At 48.5% G+C, this 19,799-nt stretch overlaps 1 protein-coding gene and 1 long non-coding RNA gene across 2 annotated transcripts; both read right to left on the bottom strand.

Annotated features, from left to right (window-relative positions):
• Nucleotides 1-6,416: 6,416 nt before the first annotated feature.
• TADA1 (transcriptional adaptor 1) lies at nt 6,417-19,778 on the bottom strand. Its single transcript, XM_080601725.1, has 8 exons — nt 19,619-19,778; nt 19,456-19,547; nt 18,916-18,981; nt 13,141-13,238; nt 10,040-10,249; nt 8,864-9,015; nt 7,760-7,922; nt 6,417-6,848 (listed from the first exon to the last, which is right to left on the bottom strand). The coding sequence occupies exons 1-8, from the start codon at nt 19,690-19,692 to the stop codon at nt 6,696-6,698; spliced, it is 1,008 nt and encodes a 335-aa protein (XP_080457851.1). The 5' UTR covers nt 19,693-19,778; the 3' UTR covers nt 6,417-6,695.
• LOC308198759 lies at nt 15,832-18,909 on the bottom strand. Its single transcript, XR_013954183.1, has 2 exons — nt 17,903-18,909; nt 15,832-16,351 (listed from the first exon to the last, which is right to left on the bottom strand). It is a non-coding gene; the product is annotated as an uncharacterized lncRNA (long non-coding RNA).
• Nucleotides 19,779-19,799: the final 21 nt, after the last annotated feature.

Raw genomic sequence — 19,799 nt, forward strand, 5'->3', positions numbered from 1 at the left:
GGCAAGAGTGCCAAACCGGGGGTGGAAGCCCCAGCTGCCTGGCCGTCCCCCTCCTGCTGGCACAGTCAGGAAACCACAAGAACTGCAGCACAGCCACATGCTGCTCCCTGCACACAGCCAGCTGCACACGGCTGCACTGCGAGGTGATGCCAGCAGTGCCCCAAATCGTCTTGGGTCTTCGGGAGCACGTTCCACCATTCCTTCCTCTCTATTTCCCAGACTGACGCTTTTGCAATACTTTTTTTTTAAAAAAAAAGGAAAGAACGTGTTCACTCCCTTTCTGCCCTGCTTCTCAAGCACACCACCATTTTTCTTTGGGAAGATGGACGCTGAAGACAGCAGGGCCGCACCAGCTGTTTTGGAAACAGGATGCCTACACTCGGGTACAGTACAAGCTCTGTTTGAATGCGTCAGCGGCGCTGGCTTTCGCAGCAGGCGGGAGTGAAACTGAGAAAGCGGAAGTGGAGGGATAACACAGCCAGTGCATGAACAGCCCCGGGACACACGGCTCAGCCGTGTGTGGGGGCGTGGGGACAAGCAGCGAGCGGCACCTCCTCACCTTTTACACGTAGGGCAGCGAAGGGAGCTGTACCGGGACAGTGCTGACAGGATGAGTGCTACCAGGCTTTGCGGTGTCTACTGCCTGCAGCGGCCATGCAAGGCAGCCATCCTCCCTGTGTGCTCACAAGCCCCATGGAAAGCCAAGGAGTCCAGCTCAGTCTGGAGGGAGTCACACAGAGCCATCTCCATCACAGGAGATAGCCCCCTAAAGCCAAAAACCTAACCCCTCGTGTTACGACTGGATGAGGATGGAGGTGAGCATTACTCGGCTTCATGTCCTACAGTTTTAAGAGAACAACCAATAACAAAACACAAAACCAAACTTGGAGCAGTCTTCTGATGAATATTTTGGAGAAGGTGAGAGCTGAGGTAAAAACAAAGCAGGCTGATCTGCCTTGTGATTTCTTTCTGATGGGAAAATAGCATTTTAGTGAGAAATGAAAGTTTCAGTGGAAAATGTCTGAAATTTTGCTTTTCCCTAGAGCAGCACAAGAGTATCCGCTATCATCAGCATTTCATATAGTTTAATAACAAAAATATCTGAGAAGCAAGTCTGTAGTTCACAGGAGGGCTTTGGGCCAAACTCTTACAGAACAACACCCAGGGATGTCTCTGCCAAACCCTGGCTGGAGCACCCGCTCCTGAGCTATAAATCAATATGTTTAGGGGACTGCTCCCCAAATTGTACTGCTGCAGTCCAGCAGGCAAACAGGAAGCCCTAAACCAGGCCTTTCTACCATCACCTGTAGCAGGATGACAGTTCTGAAACGTGCTGGGGAAGACTGCTCAGGCAGGCTCACAACAGCAAGGGCTGGAGGAATATGGAAGGATTAGGGAAGGGGCCACAGCCCCAGGACTTTGCTGCTGCGTGCCGGAGGGCTGAACGAGGCTACAGGTTGCTCCATGGCAAGACCAGCAGCCCTTCCTGAGAGATGAAAGCAGCCCCAGCTCCTTCTCTTTCTTCTTATCAAAGTGGAGTTTCAGAAGTGGCGTGTCATTGCACAGAAACAGCTATCTGATTCCGGGCGCATTTAAATTTAACAAAGACATAGCAAAACCCACCAACGGGAAACTGGTTTCAGAAATTCAAATGGAAACAATACTTTTTTTTTTTTTTTTAATGATAACCAGCCATTACAGCACATACCATCAAGGCAGCTATTAAACTGATACTTGCCACCTTCAGTGATGATTTCGGCTGGTGCCAAGTGGCACCGCAGAGAGGGAGCGGCGCGAGCCATCGAGCATCCTTCCGGCCAGCTTTCAGCCCTGCTCCAGCCCCAGCAAGGGTAAGGGCTGGGCACAGGACAGACACCACAGCGATGGTTTCCATTTCATGCTGCATGCTGTATCCCCCTGCTATTGCAAGAAGGTCAATGCGCCAATGAGACCCAGGAGCAGCTCATACCACTCAAACACACGACCCTTTTACTGAAGCAGCCCCCCAGGCAGAACAAATCCAAGCCTCCAAGACTTCACATGAGCATCCTCAGGCTCAGGATAACCTGTGAGCATGAAAACCCCATCAGCCAGATGCTATCTAGAGACAAAACTCATTTCCTGGCAAGAAATGAATCTAAAATTCTGTAAAAAGAGAACTTCACTTGGATGAGGCATTTCTCAGTGAAAAAATTATTCTTACATGTATTTCCGATCCACTTATAACTCAATGCTGCCTCAGCCTTTCATGAGTATAAAAAAAAAAAAGGGGGGGAACTCAAGCACCTGATTGGGACCTTTGACCATAATCAAACAATTTGACTGACCACAATCAAAGGTTGAACTTTAACCTGGAGAAGAGAAGGCTCCGAGGAGAGCTTACAGTGGCCTTCTAGTACCTAAAGGTGGGCCTGCAGGGAAGCTGGAGGGAGACTCTTTGTCAGGGCATGTAGCAAATACAAGGAATACTGGTTTTAAATTAAAAGATGGCAGATTTAGATTAGTAAAGAACTTCTTCCTTATATCTGTGAGGGTGGTGAGGCACTGGAACAGGCTGCCCAGGGAAGTTGTAGGTGCCCCATCCCTGGAGGTGTTCAAGACCAGGCTGGATGGGGCTTTGGGCAACCTGGGCTAGTGGGAGGTGTCCCACCCACTGCAGGGGGCTTAGAACTGAATGGTCTTTAAGGTCCCTTCCAATCCAAACTACTCCATGTTTCTGTATCATATTTAATGTGTCTTTCTACCTGCGTACCTCCAACACCAGGGGAAGGAGGCCAGAACACACTTTTAGGCTACAGCCACAGCTACACCTGAAGGTTTTTGCTGCAGAAACTGAGGCAGGCTGATGAATTCTTCTCCTGCCAACCAAACCACACCAGCAACCACACTGGTGAAGAAGGGCAATGCCACAACAAACCCTTTGACTCTCAGAAGTGATTTCCCTCCAGGAACCAGTTGAAATCATGCTGCTGAAGGCATCTTCTAGCAGCGGGCACCGTGCCTCTTGCTGGGAAGAGAGCTTCATCATCCTTCTGCAGATCATTTTAAGACACATCCGTCACCACTCCCAAGTCCCTGACAGGGAACAGGCACCACCACCCCTCTCTGCAGCTGCTTTCTCAGAACTGGAAAGAGGGTCCCTCTTCTACGGAGGCTTTCTTCTTTGAAGACGTCCATCTGCAGCAATAGGTCACACACTTCCTTCCACACCCAGAGCATAAAACGAGGTCTCCTTTCTTGTGACTGGTTTGGCTGGACAGCAGAGCATTTCTGCAACCCCATTTTGGGGCTCTGGGCATTCACAGTACAGTTTCTTAGAAATGCAAGCAGTCTCATTTCCTCCTTTTTCCCTTTGCCAGAAGTCTCCCAAGCATGCCCAAGCACAAGGAAGGTGGTAGGAAGCCATTAAAGTTTTCTCTACTGAGAAACCAGGATCTGCATTTTTAGGCACTGCTGGCAGAGTTTCTGTCCCTCAAACGGAGGAGTTCCTCTTTGCATCAGGCCCAAGCCTAGCTTTTTACAGCCAGGGGATTCTCTGAGCCAAAGCTTGCACAACAACTGAAGAGTCCTCAGCTGCATGAGAAGAGAGGAAAGGCTGTGCTGTGAGAGGCTAAGCCAAGCGAAAGGCAACATGGTATATGTTTGATAGCAAATGTCATGCTTCATGTTTCTGCTCTGAACCAACAATGAGAAACATCTTCCCTGGTTGCACATCTCAGGAGCAACACGGTTTAACTATTTAGGGTGTTGCAGAGGGACATGTTCACGTTTCCAGGTTCCTCCTCAGCACCAAGCAGACCCAAGGTCAGACTTCAGGCAGGTCTGGCAGCCTGAACTGTCTGGAAAAGAAAGATTTTCTTTCTGCATTCTGTTCTCCCAGGGGCATAGGCCACAACCTAAGATCAGATGGCCATCCTTACCCAAAGCTCATAACATGAATGGAGCCAGGTGAACCTCTCAAGCTCTACCAGCCCCAGCTCCTTCCCCTCTTCATGTAGCATCTGAGAGCTTTCTACTGCAAATGTGAAAATCCACTAGGAGTTCTTGAGTGGCAACTTCCAGTACATTACACAGTTCCTACTGGATTATAAATGCAGGCTGTAGTTTTCCAATATTAGAGCACATTCAGTGGAGGCTATCAAGTTGGTCTGGGCTAGAGCACAGAGCTTAGGAGAAGCTGAGAGTGACAGGTTTGTTCAGCCTGGAGAGAAGGCAGAAGGGAGATTGCACTGCCACCTGCAGTGCTCTGACAGGGAGCTAGCTACAAGGAGAGCACATGAAGAGCTGGAAGGCAATAGGCACAGGAACAATGTGACATTCTGATGAGATGCAATGAGAACCTTCACCATGAGCACAGCCATTGCATGTTCCAACACCATGGAACAGAAGTAACACGCTTTTGTGCGCGTCTGGAGATGGGATCAGAATCTGCTCTAATTTTGAGGTTAGCCCTTCTTTCAGCAGCAGGTGAACAAAAACAACCCCCAGCTGTCCCTTCCAGCTATATTGCCCCAGAAGTCTATGAAGCACCACTTCTCAAAGGGCCTCACATTTTATGGGAAAGTGCATTGAGAACATGTGCCTCTCAGCCTTCCCACCTGTGAAATGGGGCTGACAGGATTTCCTTACTCAAGCCTCTGCTGTGCAGTAGGTGTCCTGGTTAACCCACTTTCTTCAGTGTGGAATTGATGTCTCAGCTCTTCAGAACAAGAGGCTCCGTCTGCAGAGCTTTCCTCCTAGCACATACAAACAGAAGAGAGCAACACCACTTGTGCCATACCTAGTGTTGTGTTTCAGAACTCACTTGTGATACTGTCAGAGGCTGCATGCTTCCTTCACATCTGAAATCCTCAGAGCTGCCCCAAAGTTTCTAGCAAACAAACTTAACGCTTTCATTTTACACCAGAAACATAACAATTATCTGGGAAATCCCCCTCCCACACCTCGGAATCCATACTTTGGGTGACTTGCTGATCTCGCCATATACAGTTATTTAGGTTCAATGTTGCTTTCAAGAACTGTCATGTAAAAGCCACTGGGGTCAACTTTTAAGATGAGCATATATAGCAGTTCAGAGTGAGCCCTTAAATAAAAAACAGCAGTTGGGAGCAGGGGACCAAAGGAAGCCTTCATTCTCCACCCTCCCATTACCCTTTTGCTTAACTCCACACGGCCATACCTCAAGAAAAGTGACCTAAGTATACAGCTGCTCTCATCCTGCCAGGCCCTGCTGTAGTTCTTTGCTGTTGCCTTTCCCAGCTTCCATAGTCCTCAAGTGGTCTTCTCATGATGGGAGCCACTGATATCTGTATAGGCATAGCAAAAGGCTGTGCCTAGCTCCACAGCACATCCCTCAAAACAATGCAGTGACAGCTGCATAGCTCCTCATGGCAACCCCGGCCCAACAAAAAGTCACATGGGTCATGAAAGAAAATTATAACAAGATATCTGAGAAGAAACATCAGGGGCAGGCACACTCCCCAGTTCTCAGGGTTGCAGTAAAGAAAAACTGCATAGGAAAAGGGAAAGATCACAGCTCTCCCATCCAAATACTTCCCAGAGGAAAGTAAGAACGGAGTGGAATCACAAGCTTCCTTTCATAATCTTCCAGAGGAAGCGGCTTCAATTCCACTGTCTGAATGGCACAACAGGGACAAAGAACCAAGTCATCCAAGGTACCTGTATAGCTGTGGTTGACAGGTAACAAATTAACTCGTAATGTGAAAATGCTTAACATGTCTTAATAAGCCTGTTCCTTTCAGCATCTGAGGAGCACCCAGCTGACTTAGGAAGATGGTGATGCACCTGAAACACTGCAGGTGAATTTCCTCTTCTACGTGCTGATCTGACCAGCTCCCCAGCAAAACTAAGAGTGAAATTACTGTCCCACCTCAGGATGATCATCCCTTGCTGGGATGGCTAAATCATTAGCTGTCCTGACAGAGAACACCCCTTGTCATAGGTCCAGGTCCAGACAACTCCTAGAACATCTGACACCACTACTCCAGGACAGGGATGGGACAAGGACTAGACTGACAGGAAAAGCATTACTCACAACCTTGGTTTTACTGCGTATTTGGTAACTGGTGAGATCCCCAAAACAAGCAGCATGCACCTTTCGTGTTTTGTGATGCAGAACAGTTCTAAGAGAGACTAGAGAAGCCCTTTCCCTTTTCGCCCTGTTTTTGCAGAGTTTCTAATCCGATGTTCCCCAATATAAGAGAGATAATGTCACCTTACACTATTCTCACCTTCAGTTCCCAACAGCCCGCCCTGTTTCCACTTGAATGGAAAGGATCCCACCAGCTGCAACATAAGTTGGACTAGGCTCCTGGAGACAGAGCTCAGAAGGGAAGGTGAGGAGACAGGTATGTCATGCTCCCAAATAACACACACGCACCTTCTTTAAAACCAACTCTTTTCACCTTCACATTTATTTTTCTTTATTAAAAGAACAGTCTTTGCAAACAAGTCTGTTGTTCCTCCTTTCCAATTCAGTGGGATTGCTGCAAGCACTCCATGGCACACGACTCTTGGGAAGCAGAGAAAGCGTACCACAACTCCGTAATATTTCCATAGGAAAAGCTGACTCATAACTTGCATCTTCCTCGAAATGCCGACACAGGTTTGTAAGAAGCATCCCAGTGTCAATCCAAGGAGCAGCACTGGAGCCACCTGCACTTGGCTCTGTGGCTCTAGCAGAGCAGAAGGCCTTCCTTTGCTGCCAGGCGCTGACGATGGATTTTATCCTGCTGCAGCTCCTCATGGTTTGGATGCCAGAGTTTCATGACAATTCTCTCAATGTTTAGGGCATAGACAGTGTGTGCAGGAATAACTTCTTTGTGTACCTAGAGGTAAGTTCAAAAATACGTTTCATGCTTTCATGCTCATTTCCCCATGGAGAACCTGTGTCTGCTACAGGATGAGCAGAGAGCCAGCCCTGCAGGGCAGGAACACAGGCTGTCACACAAGGAGAGCTCTAAGGTGCCAGCACTGGCACACCAGCCAGCACAGAACTACTGCCTGTCACACCACTTTGTAAGGAAATCATTATTTTGCTCCAAAACCATACAAAAAACATTTTGTCTGACCAAACACAGCACAGATGCTTGACTACAGCTCTTATAATGAACACTCTGCCTCCACAGCCTCGAGATAAAAATCTCCAGGCCTTTTCACAACAGCAGATATCAAGGAGGGACAGAGGGGGGGTGGAATTTCTCACAGCTAGCTTTAGACATTCTGATTAGCCTGAACTGCAAAAGAGAGAGGCCCACAGTCAGGCGCCTCCAGAGGAAGATGCATCCAGCCTACCTTAGACACCTCCCCAGGGTCGGGGTGGTCACCGCAGCAGCCTGCGTGCCAGGACCCCAGTATTCCTCTAAGCACCCAGGCAGAAGATGAAGAGGAAAAAGGGACGCGCCAGACAAGTCATTCAGGGCACTACTATCAAAACCGCAGTCTAACTCAGTTCTGATACAATCGCTGCAGTCATGCTGCAGAGGAAGAGTCCTTATGTAGAGGCAGGGATTTCCTCATCAGCTCTCTCTGATCTAAGGGGGCAGAACAGGCCTGAGACCATGAGTTGACTGTTAGCTGCTCCCTACTAGCAGGAGCAAGATGAAGCCAAATAATTGTAAATTTAAGAGGGAAAGAAGGAAACAGACAGTAGGAGGATGAAATCAAATCCCTCTCTGTGCATGTAAACTAAATTTGAGTGGTAGGTGGTACACAGGACAGTGTAAGTTGAAGAGCTTACCTGTAACGCCTCAAAAAGGTCATACATGTTCACGGGAGGGAGGGATGCTGGCAAAGTGTCTCCAGAGCATGCCAGTAGTAGTGCTGCCTGCTGCTCAGCATCGTCAGGCGGGGGCTGTGGAGCTAGACTCTGACCAGCAGAAGGTGTCACAGAGGTTGGAGGGCTGTACAGAGAGCAGGCAGTAAAGCCTTTCAGTCAAGGAATCAGCACTAGCTCGGGAATTAACACAGCAGGAGCTTGGCCCAGTGTTTGTTTTTTTGTACTTGTTGATTTAGCCTTTGTGTATATGAAATTCTATCATCTGTAATTAAAATCTCTAAAATTCCAGTTTAATAAAAAACAATGGAAACTGATCCTCAGCATGCTTCAGACCTGCTTTATAACTAATTGCCATTTGGTAGCTTTTGTTATTCACAACCAAGAGTTTCCACCCAGCCTAAGACTTATGGCACCCAAAACATTAAACTGAAAGAGCAGAGCTGTAAGGCAGAGTTTGCATTTATAGTGCTATAACCAAATTTTAAAACACCCACGACCTCCTGTCAACTGCTAGAATCTTTGCCATAGACAAACACAACTTATTGTACACATACACTGCCAGACACAGCGTAAGCTGTTTGACATTGACACTTTGGAAAACAAGATGTCTCCGTAGCTCTACTGACTGGAAAGCCCTGCAAAGGAATCTTTAATACATTTATGCATTTGGACACGGGTCCTCATCTACATCTCATTCTTATGGCACAACAGTGGTGCCCCAACAGGCTGGGCTCTTCTGCCCAGGGGCAGTTGTCCTGAGAACTCACTCCTGTATCACTCACTACAAGCAATAATTAATAAGAATATTATTCAGAAGGCAAAGGGTCACCTCGACAAACCAATAAGATGGGCACAGACAAGGAGGAGAGACCTAACACTGCCCTCAACTTTGCTGCTGAAAAATCCCCACATCCTTCCTCCCTGTTCAGCAGCACAGCCCTGCTACTTTCATTGTGCGTGAAAGCAGAACACCATTATTAACAGATTCCATTAAGTAAGAGAAACCAAGCAGAGTAACTTCACTAAATTACATTTGAAATTAACCATGTGCTGAGAGCTCCTCACCATTCAATTAAGTTGTTATAAGCAACAACACTGTTCTTCAGATACGGCTGAGGATTAACATTGCTTCCAAAGGCGTATTTGAAGTGGCCATCTCTCAGACGATAGGCTTTCCGCCGGGATATTACAGATGTCAGAATATCCTTAAGATGGTTCTACAATGAAAAAACATTATGGTTACACATGCTGGTTTGTTCATCCTAGCAAGCTATGGCTATAAGAAGCACAACACCAAATGACAAGACAGCAGCAGCGCTGCTATGACCACAGGAATGTAAAGACACAAGGGGAATGAGATCTGGAACCTGGACAGGCTGCAGTATTTCTCTCAACCACCCGATAGAGCTGGACACAGAGAACATTGCACTGCGTGAGAGTACTGCATGTATTAAAGTACAGTTCACAGACTAATGTGATGTGCAGCTTCAAATGTCACAAGGAGGTTTCTTAAATGCTAGGGAATTCCCAGCCCCAATCCCTTTCACAACAAGTTAAGAGGTTTTATAAATCACGTTAAACATTTGCTTGTACTGAAATACCAGCTCTAAAACTAGAGTGAAAAGCCACTCACTTTTTCAAAATGTTGAAACATCTGGAAGATGCTGGAGCAGCAGTTCTCTGAAGAAACAAGCAGAAAACTGCTTCCAAATTTGACCTCACTCCCACATGGGAAACTCAAGTTGACCTCTAGATCATGACTTGAAGAAACCATCCACACAAAGCTCCAAGTAACAGCAGTATCACTCGGACCTGACCAAGAGATGTTGGGTAATGCACCACTGAAGGCCAAAAGCTTCACCTGCAGCTACTATCTGATTCTGCTACTTCCGTGCCAATTACTTGCATCTGTAACTTTACCCAGCTCTTTAAAATGGTGCCATTCTGTCACTGCTTTTACGCGATAGGAGCAGCATTTACCAAACCAGCTACTCAAGTGTACTAGCGTTCTTCATACACAAGTACTTCGTAATTAACGCCTGCAGGCACAAACCCAAGGCTTTACATCTCTGATGCACAAACCCTGAAGCCCTCTACTTCTGATTTTACTCCTCCTGAAGCAACTGGGCAGTTGGAGAAGCAGGTTTCCTCCCTCCAGTGAGGGACACCACCCCATACTGCACACAGAGCCTTCTGCTGCTGGCAGAAGGGGAACGCCACTGCTGTCCGGCCCCATCTCACCTCCACAGCATAAACGACTGCTGTCACTGCCTCCTCTGTGACATTGTCTAGCCCGTGCTCGTAAGCAGTTACGATCATCCTTCCTTCCAGCTGGCCACGTGTAGGAAGCATCATGGTATGGGAACACAGCTTCAAGTCGTCATCCTCCTGAGGATCTTTTGCTACAAATTGCTGGGCTCCTGACAGCGGGTTCTGAGGCTGGAACCGGTGCTGTGATGAACACAATATTACAGCATAAGTAGATACATATGTGGTCAGACCCTTTGGCTCATCTAGCCAAACATTACTTCTCCAACTGGAGAGCAAACACCTATAGAACATATTGCAGGAAGACAAAGTGATATCCCCACCTACCCGCAGTACAATCTTCAAACTCTCAATGATTTGGGACTGAAGAAATTTAAGCCAGTGTTGATATCCTTTTATTTAACAGTCCATGAGCTTGTTTCACAGCACCCTGATCCACCTATATTTCAGGTATCCACAACATCCCGCAGCAAGAAATTCTACAGCCTAACAAGCTGTGCCAAGAGTCGCCTACTCTGGTTTGCTCTGTACTTCCCACCTGCTACATTCATTTAGTTTTCCTGCAAGTCTCAAATGTGGTCACTGTCCCTTTTATCTCTTCACACTGCTCAGGCCAGTGATGATTTTACTGGACTTTCACATCTTTCAGTCACTTCCTTCTATGTTGAGGAGTTCTCAGCTACTTAGTCATTTCTTGTGCAGAAGCCTTTTGCTAGTAGCTAAAAATACACCCTTATCGTTTAGCAACTGTAGTTTCCTACCAAGACGAAAAACAGTTATCCTAAGCTTGGGTGATTCTTATATTTCTTTCAAGAATAAGAATTTAAATGCAACAGCTTAGCGAAATTTCAGGCCTGGATTTTGTACGCTGGTCCCCGCGTGCGCTTTCAGTACCCTAAGCAGAGCTGTGCTACTGAGCAGCCACTGTCTGAGTGGATTATGGCTATCTTTGAGAACTGAGTCAGTTATTTAGGGACAAAACATCACAGAACTTGAATCCATACCAGAAAGTAGTACTCTTCCCAGCCAATATGCATTCCAGCACAATTCCCTCGCTGTGCTTGTGCGTCTGAGTACTCGTGGTGGTGCCTGTGAAGTCTCAGACCCCAGGCAGACAGGGAAGAAGGGGACAGAAGCTACTGATCTTTGGACCCAGCCATATGCTTGGCCCAGCCCCGACATGCAAGGGAACTACACTACCCTGGCTCATCCATCATGTGCTCCCAGAACTCCTGCCTCTCCACCCTCCGAGAGGGATCTGGTGGCTCAGGAATAAACACTGCCATGAGGCATCATGACAAACGCATGCTTGACATATAAACAATGAATATACAGCAAAGTGGAGTTCTCACATCTTGGTTTCAGGCGAGGAAAGGGGGCCCGCTTTATTCAAAGGACAGTGTGGCATTTAACTCAAAGTGAAAAACCAATCCACCCACTAGTGATGTGAAAGCAGGTTTCCCTCACAGTAATTTGGAAGACTTAAGCTTTCATTACAGGAAAGCTGCATGCCTGGAAAAAAAAGCCTTCCAAGTGTAAGCAACTCTAAGAGGAATGTGGTTTGGGAGACCAGAAGCCAATTGGAACAAACTTGTGACCATTCCCATTGCTGTTGTTCTGCCCAGCAAGGACATGACAGTAAATACCGAGGCACTTCCATGTTCACGTGACTCAGGCACTCCACGAGCAAGACACAGACCTGTTAACCTAGACTTTATAGACTATTTACTATCAAACATTCCAGGAACACTTGTATAAATACACAGCAGAAACATGGGGTGTTCAAGCAAACCAAACTGCGAGACTTTCACTATACCACAACTTGCTTATCAAACTCTCCTCTGCTTGTTACTGAAAAGCTTCGATGAAGTTTTAAAACAGAGATAACATGGACTGCCATCACGATTCAGGTCATAGCTGTGAAAAATGCAAAAATATTTTAGCAGCATCTAAATATAACGAGCCTTCAGCTGGACTCGCAGCCCTTTGAAGCCCAAGTCTCTAAAGCACACAGTGCTGAGTACAGTGTCTAGAAGCGTGCTGTGCACCTCAGCTCAGCCAAGCAAGCTTCTCACACTTGTAAGAGGTTTTGTATGCCCACCTTTCTCCCCTAACCTCACCTACGTAGCTTTCTTGTCTTCTGCACTGGCTCTGGCATTCATCTAACCACAAGGAACGCCAGTCCAGCTGAGTAAGTCAGCAAGAAAAACCTGGGATTTTTTTTTGGTTGATTTGGGGTTTTTTGCTTGGTTAGTTTTCTGCCTTGTCAGAGAACTGACCTGGATCAATATGTGGTCAGACACTTGACTAAGCTGGCTCGGAGGCAGACGCTCTATCTTTAAATAAAATGTTAATGCCATTTCAACCGCCTGACCAAACCCACCCACGAGAGCAAGTGCCCCATCCTGACCCTCTTTCACACAAGACCCCCTCCACACTGAGCTGGCAGCACGGAACAGGCATGTGACAGCACCAGATCCAGAGAGCCTTCGCTGCAAAACAAACTAGATCTTGTGCGTTCGTCTGTCACCTACCAGAACACGGCATCTGTTTCAGAATTGAAAATTCCTTGTGATTACACACTCTAAAAACATTCTGCCAAAGGAACATCACCTAACCATTCAGACTGCAAAGAGCCCCGTGGAGGGGGATTAGACAACCAGGGAAGCCTGCCCGAGAATAAATATGAAGTCACATTTGCTTCAGTTTAGCGGATGTGTGAAGTGAACATGATATTACAGAAAAGGGGAAAGATGAACACACATGAAAGACATGGCCAAGTGTTAGTGCAGTGACCACAGAGCTAGTCACTCTGCTGGTTTTTGAAATACAAGCTTGTGCAGCTTTGACATTTAGGTGCTCTCCGAGGTCTAACAAAGTCAGGTCACGCTGTACCCTTTTTCTGAGAGGCTTCCACAGGAGAGGCAGCAGCTACTAACTGCCAGCTCCTGCAGCACAGATCATGTGCGATGTGCTTCCATCATCCTGGGTCGTAACAAGAACTACACACTGTGCAGAGCAGCTCACCCGACAGCATTTCAGACAGCCGAGGCCATTTGAGCACTGACACTTACATCAAACTTTTGTCGAACTGAAGAAATCTTTTTCTTTCCTTTGGGTTTTCCAGGTTTAGTTGCAGAGCCACCTGGCCACGGCAGAGATCCAGCACCTTCTACAAAATGAAAAAAAAGTCTTGACAGGCATCACTGCTTTAGAGCCAGAGTAATGCTGCCCATGCAGAAAAGCCTTAACATTTGGCCCCCAGCTAAGCCTCAACTCAAGTCCAACAGCCACGAGCCAGAGGAAGTAATTTTTGTGAGGTTTCTTTTGGCAAGCCCCCCCTTCCTTCAGCAGCCCCTTTTCAGACCCACTCACTGAAGCTCTGGGCTGTATCCCTCACATCCCCACCCCTGGCTGCACCTCAACAGATAACCCACAGCCACGACCCAAAGTCAGGAGTGCGTTGGGAAGAATACTGGTGGCGGCCTTTCCTTCATCAGCCCCTTGCCAGCCTGACTTGCTAACGACCTGTTACTTAAAGCAGAAATTCCTGGCCACACACCACAAAAACCAACAGTGGAAGGAGAGATGAGCGCAGGCTCCAAGAAAAGCCACGCTGCAGGAACAAGCCGTTAGCTCCACCAGGAAGGTGGCACGGGCCGGCCCGGAGGGGCACGCACCCCGCTGCCAGCTCTGGTCACAAGCTGGATGCTTCTGGTCACCACCTGACCCCCTGCACTTGCCTTTACAGTTTTTCTTAACTTCAGCAAGCTTTGCCTCAGACACTAGTTAGATGCTGAGGTCGGTTGTTCGCCTTACACTGAAGGGGAAAGGAGAGGGTGAAAGAACTGCAAAGGCCAGGAACCAGTGACACCCACGTGAACGGTGAGCTGGGGACTGCCTGCACCGGCAAGCAGCTGCAGACAGAGCGAGCAGCACCCTGCCTAACTAAGCTGGGCTCAGAAGGCCCCCGGGTGCTGTTGGACAGCTGAAGCACATCCTGATCATCAGGCAGCTCGTGGAAGGACAGCCCGGCTGCTCTCCCACCGCCAGGTTCACAGCACCCATGCACAGCTCCTCAGTACGCAGCGGCTCAGGACAGCGCCGTGCCAGGTGCCTACGCGCTCGCTGAGAGCGAAAGAGGAGCATCTCCTGCAGCCTCGGGTCTGGACAGCCCCCTTGTGGCTACACAGGCAGCCTCTGCTTCATGTCACCAGCGTTCTCCTGGGTTCGGCACAGAGGAACAGCACCTTTTTTATTTGCTGTTATGAGGAATTCGTAAACACAATTACACTCCAGGGCTGTTTATGGGGAACGAGGCTAGCGGCAAGTCCTTGGTCACGCGTCGCTTCACACACATCACCCCACAAGTTTCTGACAAAGGGCTTGAAGGATCAGGCTAAACCAGAGGAATCAGATGAAGTTTATGAACGGTTTTAACCATTGAAGAGAGGTTAGAAGCAACCTATGCATAGAGGTGGCATATTCTATTAAAAAAGGTTACTACAGTTTCCCTACAGCCTATTAGTGAGCTGAAAACCAACAGCCTACAACAAAACCTGCTGCCAAAACACAACAGCCAGGTACAGGGAAGGGCAATAAGTAGGCACTCTCCAGGAATCAAAGCTAGTGTCACTGTTCATCGCTATAACTTTGCGCTAGAGATCCTAACGAGGGGATGTGAGAAAACACCATGGACAAGCCTGTCAAGGATCTCTCTTGCCTTTCACAGAAGTCTCAGGACTTACATTTTAGGACCGACCAAAGATAACGCTTCTGCTCTCACGAGATGTTCTGCTCTTTAGAGACAAGTCATTTTTTTCCCCTCCTACTCCTCTCATCCATAAGCAGAGCAGACCTCTTGGGTAGGAAAGGAGGGCTGGGTGTGTTAAGGACAGACATTGTAAAGCTTTCAACAAAAAACATGTCTCTACTTTGTGAGGTTACCCCACCCTGCAGCCCTTCCTCCTTGCCAGGAGCCTCCTACAGCACTTTTGCAGCCTCACATACCAAAGCGTCCTCAGCTAACCAGGCAACTGGAGGGCAGAGGGAGAGACAAAAGTAGCAAATAACCTTCTGTCTGACAATTTATTACACATTAATAGGTTACAGCAGAGGCCAAACTTTTAAAATGCCTTTTTTTTTTTTAAAGAACTAGTAAGTTTTAAACTAAACAGCTACTGAATTTAGTCTCTGACAGTAGGCCTGGAAGATGCAACTTAACAGAATCAGAGCCTGTAACAAAAGCCTGGCCAGACTTAGAACAAAAAGGTGAAATACCGTTACCTATCCCCCATTATACATGTCTAGGGCAGAATCTTCTTTTGTCTCCTTTGCTAGGTTTTCATATTAACAAGCCTAACTAGCACTAAATGAAGACAGCAAAAATTCCCTCCAGTATTCTAAGAAACCCAGTATACGCTTTCCTGGCCACAAATGACAAGGCTGGGTTGGCTCAGGCATGAAATTTCAGAGGTGTTAGCATTTTTTTTTTTTTTATTTATTTAATCTCGATAGCAGGAAAATTAATGTTAACAAGCCATGCCAACAACTGCTGATAAGCCTTCAAAGATAAGGAACAGATAAGAATGTTTTTCTACAATCTGCCTCGTCTCGGCACCCAGAGCACCAGACAGTGGAGGCAGATCATGTCAGGTTTTCCTGACGTGCTGCACCAGCACAGGAAGAAAGGACAAAGACAAAGCCACGACAGAGAAGAGCAGTCAGAAAATGTGTTCCTCATTTCTCACCCCCCATTCATTTCATTATTTTTTTTTTTTTAAATCTTCTTGAGAGGTCAGGGACTGGGCCAAGTGCCAAGTAAGTCCCTGTGGTTACAGCTCACACTCCCGTTTTCTTCCTTCTCCTCCCTCTTCAGCTCTCTGGAACAGGAGCGAGCCGAACCTATCCCTCAGGAGTGGCAGCCCTTCAAGCAAAGCCCAGGGGCAACCTTGGTATAATGAAAGGCTCCTGCTACCCTGGCAAGAGGTCTAATTCTCTGACCCATCCTTGTTGGCTCAAGACTGCTATGAAATAAATTAAATCCTTACATCACTAACTCGAATGTTTGCAACTGTCTGGGCTTTACTCGGTTAACGTTTAGCTAAGAAATGAGGTAACAGTTCGAGTGAGATTAACTCCAGAGCCCTGCTAACTTACTGCTTGTGTTCACCCAGCAAACAAGGCAGGCTTAGTGAGCACGTCCATGTGAGGTTAAGAAAGGCTTTAAACTGGGTTTCCTCGACAGAATTTCTTTGGGGAAGACAGACATTCAGAAAAGCACTTCTGAAAAGAAAACGAAGACAAAGCAGTCTCCCACACTGCTTCGGCTGGCACTGCCGACCTCAAACCAACCTAGAGGTGCTTTCTGGTGGCTTAGAGAGCGTGTTTCTGGGACTTTCCTCTCCCTCTCCAGGTACATTCCCAGCTCTGTTACAGCTGGGCGCCACCCAAGTATTTAAGGGTATCTTCCCCAAGGGTGCTGCTGGATGAAACACCCCCACCCGTTTTTAGAAAGGCCAACAAGTCAGCCTTAGGATCCTGCTGCATCCTCAGGGGGAGCTGAGCAGGAATGAAAGGAACTGGTCATGCTTCACATCCAAACAGCCGTGAACCTTGCTCCCACTCCAAGTCCCAAACATCCGCAGGTTGCTGAAGTGGGACTTGAAGTTTGCACAACCAATAGCCTAACCAGGTGGAAGCGGAAAGCATTCCCACCAGGGGTTACGGTCACCCAGTGTTCACCCAGCCCAGGTGGAACCGCTAATAAGAGAAGGCAAAACTTGGATCAGGTGTGCTCGTTTGCTTGGCTCAACCTGTTTCTCTCCTTCAAAACACCTCCTGCAAGGTTTCCCATTCCAAACACCACAGTCACATACGCTTGTAACCCTAGCCATGTGATCTATATTTTTAAACACAAGATAGCATTTTAAAGATGTTTATTTCCCCCTGTCCCTCCCACATGAAGGTGGAAAGTACACTTGCTTGAGAAGTACTTGTTTCCATAAATCGTGAAGTAAACACCTTGTACCAAGAGACAGCATTGGAGATAAGAACCCGTCACCTTTCCATTCTTAGACAGAAAAACCATCAGGTGTCAGACTGGCAGCTAGGGGGAGAAAAGTAAATCTAGGTGCAACATCTAGCGTTCTGTTTGCGCTGCACCTCCCTGGGTTTGCAGGTACGGCTCACCACACACAGCAGGCTGGCCAACAAAACGCCTGTGTGACACATCTACCGGTCGCCCAGGCTGAGGCATCTCAGCACAGCTCAGCTCCAAAGTTCTTGGAAGACTCTGCATTGACCTCAGTTGAGCAAAACAAACCCTACGTCCTACCTTGGGACGTAGCGTTACCTGCAGGGTGCCGAGACATGCTTTTAAGAGCACACATGGTCAGTTTTTCAAGCCAACCTATGCAGGTCCGTGGACTCCACAGGGACAAGAGGAAAAGTCCCTGCAGGGACTTGACATTAAAAAATATTAAGGTAGGAAGCAATAACGAGCATAAAGAAGGTGCCTGCAGAGGATGAGCCCCAGCACAAAGCAGCAAGATGCTTGTAACACGTTCCTGAACAGCTTGGAGAAGACAGGTAACAAGTCTGAGCTCTTCAAGTCTGTGAAGACCAGCTGCAGAAGAGCTGCACAGGACTACGTGACTACATAAAGCAACAGAGTTCAGTCAGGCACAGAGGTGCACGAAGGAACAAACATCAGCCCAGCGCTCAGAAAAAGCCAACCAAGCACCAGCCAGAGCCAGCACTGCTCCACCCTCACACCAAGCTGAAGTGTTCCTGACCCGTAAATAGGGTCAGCAGTTCTCGCTGCCCCGTCCCCACCTAGTTTAGACTCTGTACTTCAGGTGATTCGCACAGGGGAAGCGTGTTCTCATCCCTTATTTTACAACCCCGCTGCAAGCACTAAGGCCAAAGCAAGGAGCAGCACGACTCAGACACATCTCACAAATTCCACAAGTGCAGACAGCCAGAAGGGATGAGCCTGGGCCTCAGGAAAAGGTGCTGAGAACTCAAGAGGAAACAAGGCAAGGCTTGTTTCTTTCCATCATGGGTAGTTGGAGAACAGTGGCATTTTATTAGCCTAGCTGGTGTAGCTGAGGCCCAGCTGCGACAAAAAGCTGTGAATTTTGTATTTTTTATCCTTCTCAGATCTCAGCTCACCACAGCTGCTACGAGCTCCTTCCCTTACCACGCAGCAGTTTCACATCTTAAATTGCAGCTCAATTGTCCTTCCTATCAGATCTCTAGATAGAGAGCTCTTTTGAAGATCTGAAGAATTAGCTTGTTGCCCTGACAACAACCACTCTAAGTGCTTACAGAGCTAAAAAGTTAAACAGCACAGCTGCAGAGATTGCATTAATTGACCACAGCTCAATTAAGACACTGCTATAAGCATTCACAGTAAGCATTTTTCTGTCAGACCTGTCCTTGATTTCAGGACCAGGAAAATGAGATGCTCCCTGAGATGCTGACCCCAAGAGGGAGGGGAACAGAGCAGGCACCACCGAGCTCAGACGACACAGGAAGCAAAGCAGATCAAAGACAGCGCAGCACTCACGGCCTGACACACACCCGGTCGAGAAATCAAACCACCTGACCACAAACAGCAAGCCAGGCCATCAGCCAGCACATTAAGGTTGTTTTGTTTTTTAATAAGAGTGTCTCTACTGAAATCCAGATCACTACCTGGCTACCTTTTTGCCTCTGTGGCAAAAGAAACACAAATATTAAGGCTCAGAAAACCGAAGCACCTTGCCCAAAACCCAAAAGCTACCAAACCCACGTGCCAAAGCTTGGCTGTCCGATTACCTCTAACGAACCTCCACGGGACTCACCTGGTGCAGAAACCAAGATTTGGCATCGGGTGAGAATAGCCAGGAGGAAATCGTTGTGTGAGTGGACTGCGTAAAGACAGACAGGTCGTTAGAAATGCATCTGTGCCCAAGGCACCCACCTGAAGCAGTTTCAGGGCAGCTCTCTGCCTCCTCACAGCCTTGCCTTCCCCACGCGCTCGGCTACAAAGCCACAACTCCCAGTTCACGGTTTTTGAGGGCTCCCCCCGCGCTGCCCCAGAAGCTGCTGCCACCGCCCCAGCGGCCGGAGCGCTGCGTGGCGCGGGAACACGCCGGGGCGCCCCGCAGGGCACCGCACGCAGAGCACGAAGGCAGGCGCCGTGCGCAGCTGGGAGCGCTCAGCCGGGGGGAGGACGGGCGGCTGCCCTCCCTCCCGTGGGGGCGTCTGGCAGCGGGGCTTCTGGTTTCACTTCAGAAATATATAAAAAAAAAAAAGGAGAAACGAGCGGGCCAGGGCCGGGAGGGGGTGAAATTGTTACTGGAAGGCCGAGTGACGGGGGTGACGAGGGCGCCTTCCCTCACCGTTGTCCTGCGTGAGCAGCCGCCGGGCCTCCAGGTCGAACTCCTCCTTGCTGATCTTCTGCTTGAACCACAGCTTCAGGTTGGCCCAGTACCTGCGGGCACAGCGCGACGGGGGGTTAAGGGGCGGACAGGGGGGGCTGGGGGGGCCCGGCGCCGCACTCACTGCTTCACGTTCTCGCCCAGCGCCTCGCTCAGGCTCTTCTTGGCCGCCTCCAGCTCGCTCACGAACGTCGCCATCGCCGCTCGCCTCAGGGCCCCGCCGCCGCCGTCGCGAAAGGCCGCGAGGTGCCGCAAAGCGCCGCCGCCGCCCGCCCCGCCCCGGCCCGGTGCGTGAGGAGCGGGGG

Source organism: Anser brachyrhynchus (genome assembly GCF_964034855.1).
Source record: "Anser brachyrhynchus genome assembly, chromosome: 8".
Taxonomy (NCBI): Eukaryota; Metazoa; Chordata; class Aves; order Anseriformes; family Anatidae; genus Anser; species Anser brachyrhynchus.

Excerpts from the sequence above, each read along its gene's own strand:
- TADA1 (XM_080601725.1), bottom strand. The coding sequence starts at position 19,692 with ATGGCGACGTTCGTGAGCGAGCTGGAGGCGGCCAAGAAGAGCCTGAGC. Across the intron at positions 18,982-19,455 it reads GCTGCTCACGCAGGACAACG|TCCACTCACACAACGATTTC; the intron begins GTGAGGGAAGGC and ends GTCTTTACGCAG. Across the intron at positions 7,923-8,863 it reads TATAACAACTTAATTGAATG|CCCTCCAACCTCTGTGACAC; the intron begins GTGAGGAGCTCT and ends CTCTCTGTACAG.